Raw genomic sequence first — 7,275 nt, 5'->3', positions numbered from 1 at the left:
CCGTACCCTCTGTATATATATATATATATATATATATATATATATATGTATAATATTTATAAAAATACATTTTATATAAACCTAAAATCAGGACACATTAAGGTACAAAACTGAAAGGTTAACGAATGAGACCCACTGCATAGACAGCGTTGCTGAATCTGAAAATGAGATGTTGTTTTCCCAGCAGTGACTCCTACATTAATGAACATCAGTGAGACAGGCATTATGAATATATCAGGAGCTGGGAGTCAAAGAGAGACTGCTGCAAGCTCGGTAGTCTCTTTGTAAGGTTACAGAGGTGCTACAAGAACAGAAAGTGCACAGGAAATATGAATGTTTTTTGACATATGGTGCTGTTGCGTCAGAGATGTGTCGTGTGTCCAGCATATGGTTTGTTTCTGAGCTGGCACAAGCAGCATGCTGTCATGGTGCCACCAGATTATAGCGGCAACTCCATCTCCACCAGCATCCTGGCACTTCACGGCCACTAATGCACCTGCTGCCCAGTACAGGAATGTGAGTCAGGATGTTGTTTTCAGAAGGTAAAGCGTACGTGCAGCTGTTCTTGACTAAACGATTACATGCCCCATAGGACAGTACAATTACAAATAAGATCTCTATGATATCTCAGATGTTTCTCCCAGATAGCAATGAGATTAAATGGAAAGTAAATTGAGACTTTTGCTAATTTTGTTTCTTAGAACTAGTAGTAGGAGAAAGAGACTAGTAACGCTTCCTCAAGACATTCAGAAAAGATCTCAGCAGTATCACAAACTAAGCTAATATTTGTCAAGATACCAAAGATCTCAATATGATCTCAAACATGTCTCATCAAATCCACCCAAAATCAAATCGACTGAATTATGCAATCCACATGAATTTTATAGTTTTATACTGTTACTGTATGTCAACTTTTGACTTATTTGTTTTAATTTTTAGACTAAATGAATACTTAAATGTGGCATAACTAGGACCTTCAGATAGTCTCATTAATGCAAAAGAGCAATAATAATACTAATAATAATAATATCCATTCAAATTCTTCAAGACCAAATGATCTGAACTCTGCCAGCGGCATAAATATATAACTTTTTACTCTCATACCGTACGCAAATATTTATCTAATCTCATCTCTATCTGTATTTCTCACTAGGAATTTTAGAGGAAACATCTGAGACAAAGCTAATATTTAAATGCAGCATAACTAGGACATTTATTAAGACTCAAGCACTGCAATAAAAGGCAGCATCTGAGCAATAATAATCACAACAACATGTTCCATTCAAATTCTTTCAAGACCAAATGATCTGAGCTCTTCCAGTCGCATAATTATATAACTCTTTACTCATACTACACGCAAATAATCATGTAATGCATGTCTATTTGTATTTCTCAGAAGCTATTTTAGTAGAAACATCTGAGACAAAGTTAACACTTAAATGAAGCTCCACTAAGTTTTCTGAGCTACACTTGAGCAACCTCAGAGCAATAACAGCCTTCTCTGGGTACAAGCGGAGGAAATTTTACTCTATTAAAATGCTTTAAGTATTAAATGTGACAGAAATCAGAATATGTGCAATATTTTTCCGTACAGTGGGAAGAAGGAAACACAGTAACATTGCCATGTATGTGTTCGGGGTGTTGGGTACAGATGTGTGAGCACAGGTGGGCATGCAAGTAGGGCACAGTGGAAAAAAAAAAGAGTTACTGAAGGATAAAAACACCACTATGGGGGCTGTGAACGGGACACACACACACTCATACACACTGGAGGGCTGTGGGATGGATGCAGAGTTCTTTACCTTCCACTGCGTTTGAGTGGTAGTCTGGTTTGAAGCATGAATGGAGACAAGAACAGAACAACACATAAGCCATGAACCTGAACCATGAGCACGCACACACACACACAAACACACACTTCTACAGCATTCATTCACACGCTCAAAAGTGAGTTTGAGTTACAACCACATCTTTTAATAACAATGCATGTACACAGCACAAACACATGAATACATGAGTTGAAGCTCCTCTGGATCAAGATTCCCTAGCTGAAGCACGTAAGCAAGGCCTGTGTGCCTGTATGTTTGTGATTTGAGAGTCGGTCTCCAGAGAGCAGTGTTTGACAGACAACAACCCTTCGTCTCCCTGTTCTGAGACGTACCAGTGCAGATGACATGTTAAAAGATGGAAAATCATGTGCATCTTGCAAAACAGACAATCTGTAGGTCACTGTGGATCCAACTACAGTCCTGTTCATTACTTAGCCAGCAGATCTAGTTCTACAGGCTGTCTCAAATCATTTTCTGCTTATAGCAATGACAATATTTAACTGTATGCAACAGATACACATTTAGTTTTGCAAATCAATTTTATAAATACAAATTATAGCTGTATAATTAATTTACAAAGCATAAACACAGGGAAAATCAGAATTTTTTTTTTTGGCAGTATGCCATTTTGAGATTATCGACCTATAACCAATATTACCCTGTTTTAGTTCCTAAATAAACTGAGTTGAACTAAAATAATCCAAACAGCCTTATCAGTTGATAACAGTTATCAATTATCAGTAGTTTTTTTCCGATCCAATACACGATTATTTGAAAATCAATTTTTTTTGGCAATAAAGTCACAAGTCTTCCCGAACAGCCCGATAAAAATGATCAAGAACCAACAAATCAACTGTAATAGCAAGAGAGACACATTGCAATGCACAAACCATGACTGTTAAATCACAGAGCAAACTTGGCCTAACCCCGCCCCTTTTCCAGATGATTGACAGCTGTCAGGTGCAAAGCGAATAGAAGGGAAAGGGCACTCACCTTTGACCCTCTCTCCACGGTTCAGCTGGATCTCTCCCTCTCCCTGTGGTGAGTACGGTTTGACCACGATGAAGGTGCGCCCCGGCACGGCGCTGTAGAGTTTCCGTTTGGGGCCCCGGGCTCCTGAGAGTGTGTGCGAGGGCCCTGCAGGAGGAGGGCTGGGGTCCCGCTGGACCGTCCCTGGGCTGTAAACAAAAACATAGGTTACCGTGGTGATGCCCGGCAACTGGTAGCCAAATCCGGTGGTCAACGACATGGTCCCGCGAGAAGGCGGCAGCGTGCGTGCATGCACGGGTCTCCTCGATATTCCTGAACCGGCCGGCTCACTCCCTCTCTTCCTATCCCTCTTCTCCTCCTCTGCTCCTCTCTCCTCCTTTCTTCCACCTCTCCTCCCTCTGAGCACTCCCCGCCCTCCCCCTCGCTCCCGCTAACGGCTGCCTGTCGCGAACGGCGGCGAGCGCTCGGGCTGCACTCGCCGCGAGTGGGGCATGTTCACTCCCCGTGGCTCTCACACACACACTCGCAAGCGCACACACTCTGTGACGCGGCTGCACCGTTTTCCCGTGGCTGGGCTGGCACGCTCCCGCCCTGAACATTCTATCCGTATGCCGACGGTCGCCGACGACAACGCCAGGGGTCCGGATTGATTAGTGTGTGGGGGGGTTGAGCACGACTCACCTCACCCTCCTAAAACACCCCTGCACCCACAAACACACACACACCCACACACACATTCTCCTAGTGCTGTAATCAACAGCCCCTCCTATCCCCCTCTCTCTGCCCTCCAAGTCCTCCTCTCCCTCCCTCCTCTGTCTCTCTGCCCTCCCCGTCTCTCTCTCTCTCTTTCAGTAAGACAGCTTCTGAATGTTAATACAGCTGCAGGCAGAGTGGCTATAACCCTGTCTCTCTCATTCATCGCAAATCGTTCACCCATTCATTCCACACACACACACGTGCCAGCGAAAAGGCAACATCCCAATATGATTCTTGTTTTTAGACCAGTCAGGAACAAAACTAGAATTACAGCAAAACACACACTCGAGACACATGAGGTTTAAAGGGCTTTAACAGGTTTGTGTGTCCAAAGGATGTTAACTTCCCCCAATTGGAATTCTGCTCAAATTGGTTGGATTCACTGAGAATGAATCACACTTGTTTATGCATTGTTTATTTGTGCTGTTTTAGTCCCCGATTCACTAAAGGTGTTATGCAAATGAGGTAAATCACACAAACATGCACTGAATTAAATTTGTGGAGGATGCAGCATACTCCGATAATCTGGCAGACTTTACTGGGAATAACTCTATTACATGTCAAACACACACACACATATATATATATATATATATATATATATATAGATTTTTTCCCCCCAGCTTATACAGTAGTTAAACTGGATTGCAGGTGGTCAGGTGGAAAATTTAGTAGGTTTTTGTGCTAAACTTTGGAATGCAAAAACTGGTGCAACTGTTTAGCGAACTGACTCATCTGTTTTGATTCTCAAAAGGAAGTTGATATCTTCCAGCATGAGTAAGGAAATTCTTAAACTGGTAACACTTTACCATAAGGTTCCATTTGTTAACTATATTTAATGCATTAACTAACATTAACTAACAATGCGCAGTACACTGTTACAGTATTTATTAATCTTTGTTAACGTTAGTTAACACAAATACAACTGTTCATTGTTAGTCCATGTTAGCTCAGGTCCATTAAATAACAATAATTTTTTGCATACAACTTTTGATTTTCATAATGTATTAGTAAATGTTGGAATCAAGCTAAGATTAATAAATGCTTTATAAGTATTTTTTATTGTTAGTTTATGTTAAATAATGCTAACAAATTGAACCTTATTGTAAAGTGTTACCATTAAACCTTTACTGTCAAAATCAGTCAGTCTGAACACACATGCATATTCACACACTTTTTCCAGCTATCTCTCTCTCTCTCCATCTATCCCTCGCTCTAAACATCGAGCTCAGTGACAGCTTTCCAATTACTGCAGCGGTACGGGGCTAGAGTGACTGCAGCATGTAAATGCAGAGCAACAAGAAAGAGAGAGGAATTTAAGGGCAGAGAGATGATAAGAAACCGAGAGAGTAAAAGAAAGGGCCGTAAAGCAAAGAAGGATTGAAAAGAGAAAGTTTCACATAAGAAATGATGGACAGAGGCTGTAAGACGTGAGCGAATGGATGAGACAGAGAGGTATGGAGTCCTGTCGTCACGGTTTCCTCTGACTCAGTATTGATCGGTCAGAGCCGCCACAAGCTTGTAATAAACAGCACTGAAAATCATCGACGGGCTCTGCAGTAATACCATATTTCACACACATCAATCATCATAAAAACAGACATACACAGCCTCTGACAAGTGTTCTTTTTATTTAAGACATTTGTATGAGGATAGATTTGAAGCAGTGCAGCGGTGCCTGGAAACGGCAGCCTGTAGATGACATTAACGTCACACTCCGCTCTGTCTGATCTCAGGCTGATCTGACTCTTCCCATGCACGAGGAAGTTTCACACGCTGCGTGAATCCACAAAGACATATGCTGTGTTTCAAAACTTAAAATCTAGTGAGCTGCCTACCGAGACAGTTTGAACATTCAGTCTAACTGTGCTTGATTCACTAGAATTTCATACACGATTTGAACATGAAAATGTCTGATTTAAAGGTTTGATTCAAAATGTGTTCAATTCAAACATTCAGGCGTACCTATGAAACCCAAAAATATTTGATTCAAACATTCAATCTGAAGGCATTTAATCTGAACAACCAAACACATGATTCTTAGAAAGAATTTGGACCCTGGACCACAAAACCAGTCATAAGGGTCAATTTTTTGAAATTGAGATTTATACATAATCTGTAAGCTGAATAAATAAGCTTTCCATGGATGTATGGTTTGTTAGGATACGACAATATTTGGCCGAGATACAACTATTTGAAAATCTGGAATCTGAGGGTGCAAAAAAATCGAAATATTGAGAAAATCGCCTATAGAGCTGTCCAAATGAAGTTCTTAGCAATGCATATTACTAATGATAATCCATTTTTGACATATTTACGGTAGGAAATTTACAAAATATCTTCATGGAACATGATCTTTACTTAATATCCTAATGATTTTTGGCATAAAAGAAAAATCAATAATTTTGACAAATACATTATATTTTTGACTATTGCTACAAATTTACACGTGCTACTTATGACTGCTTTTGTGGTCCTGGGGTCACATTTATTAATCTTAGTTTATGTTAATTCATAAATTTACTAATACATTATTAAGTTGTATATGTTAGAATGATTTAATAGACCTGAGCTAACATGAACTAACAATGAAGAGTTGTATTTTTAGTAACTAACGTTAACAAAGATGAATAAATACTGTTAGTTAATATTAATGCATTAATTAAAGTTAACTAAGGCTATGTTCACACTTGGCGTTTTTTTTTTGACAAGAAAAAGTTGAAAAGGGCATTTTTTTTTGTGAAAAAAAAAAAGTTGGCAGCGTTTCTGTTACAAATAGCAACCGAGGGCGTCTTTTGTTGCTATAGCAACAGCTGCAACAGTAGCCTAGCGCTGTGTGGTGCAAAAATGTTGAGAAAGAGGAAAATTGGCTCTTGCGTTGGCTTTTGAAGTTAACGGAGAAGAGAATGTCGGTTTACAACGACGTTTGTGGATGCACGACATTATACAGGGAAGGAACCAGTATGGTGCTTACAACAATTTAATCCAGGAGCGATGCACGGTTTGCAGCATATTTTAGACTAAACATTAAAACATTATTATTATACTAAATACTTTGTGCTCATATCATATAACTCTGTGTGCTCCGAAACTAGTACGATCAGTTTATCTACTGGCACCTTCTCCATTTTTTCTTGTTCTTGTTTTTATGGAAACGACAGGTCTCGCTACTCACTTGTCATTGGTCAGCTGTCAAAAAGGCACTTGACATAGGGTGTTTTTTTCAGAAAAGTTAAACTTTTTTCAACTTGAAAAGACGCTCTGAGCTGCAGAAAAAGACGCCGGCGGTGGCATTTAAAAAAGCGCTCAGGACTTTTTTGAAAACAGACACTGGCAGCTTAAAAAAAGATGCCAAGTGTAAACACGTCTTAATGAGACTTTTGTATTGTTTTGCAATAATGCCCAAACAGGTTTGATTTAAAAGTATGCAATCAGATAATGCATATGATACATAAAAAATCATTTAAAAAACATTACATTTTAAAAACATTTAATTTGAATGTTCAAACTTACTTTTGATTCAAACATTTAAATATGTCTATGATGGCTAAAATGTTAGACTAAAACATTAAAATATTCCTGATATGTTTCATACAAATGTTTCATTCAAAAGCAACAGCGCATCCGTGTGACGCAGCTGACACAGAATAGCATATGTTGTTTACGTCCAGCTGATACTCTCCAAAATGGCGCTACAGGG

The 7,275-nt window shown here is 39.5% G+C and overlaps 1 protein-coding gene across 4 annotated transcripts in view; it reads right to left on the bottom strand.

Annotated features, from left to right (window-relative positions):
• The window catches only part of LOC107662873 (SH3 and multiple ankyrin repeat domains protein 3-like), a 215,040-nt gene that overhangs the window by 73,582 nt on the left and 134,183 nt on the right, over nt 1-7,275 (bottom strand). For all 4 annotated transcript variants that reach the window (XR_001631256.1, XM_016452983.1, XM_016452984.1 and 1 more), the window contains exons 11-12: nt 2,823-3,007; nt 1,803-1,826 (exon numbers count right to left, since the gene is read on the bottom strand). Coding sequence is in view for 3 of the 4 variants with exons in the window: in XM_016452983.1 (XP_016308469.1) it covers nt 1,803-1,826; nt 2,823-3,007 (209 nt within the window). In the remaining variant the exon portion in view is untranslated. The remainder of the gene's footprint in view (nt 1-1,802; nt 1,827-2,822; nt 3,008-7,275) is intronic.

Source organism: Sinocyclocheilus anshuiensis, unplaced genomic scaffold (assembly GCF_001515605.1).
Source record: "Sinocyclocheilus anshuiensis isolate Anshui unplaced genomic scaffold, SAMN03320099.WGS_v1.1 scaffold739, whole genome shotgun sequence".
NCBI lineage: Eukaryota > Metazoa > Chordata > Actinopteri > Cypriniformes > Cyprinidae > Sinocyclocheilus > Sinocyclocheilus anshuiensis.
The sequence above is the reverse complement of the archived record's forward strand: the minus strand, read 5'-3'. Positions and strand labels throughout refer to the sequence as shown.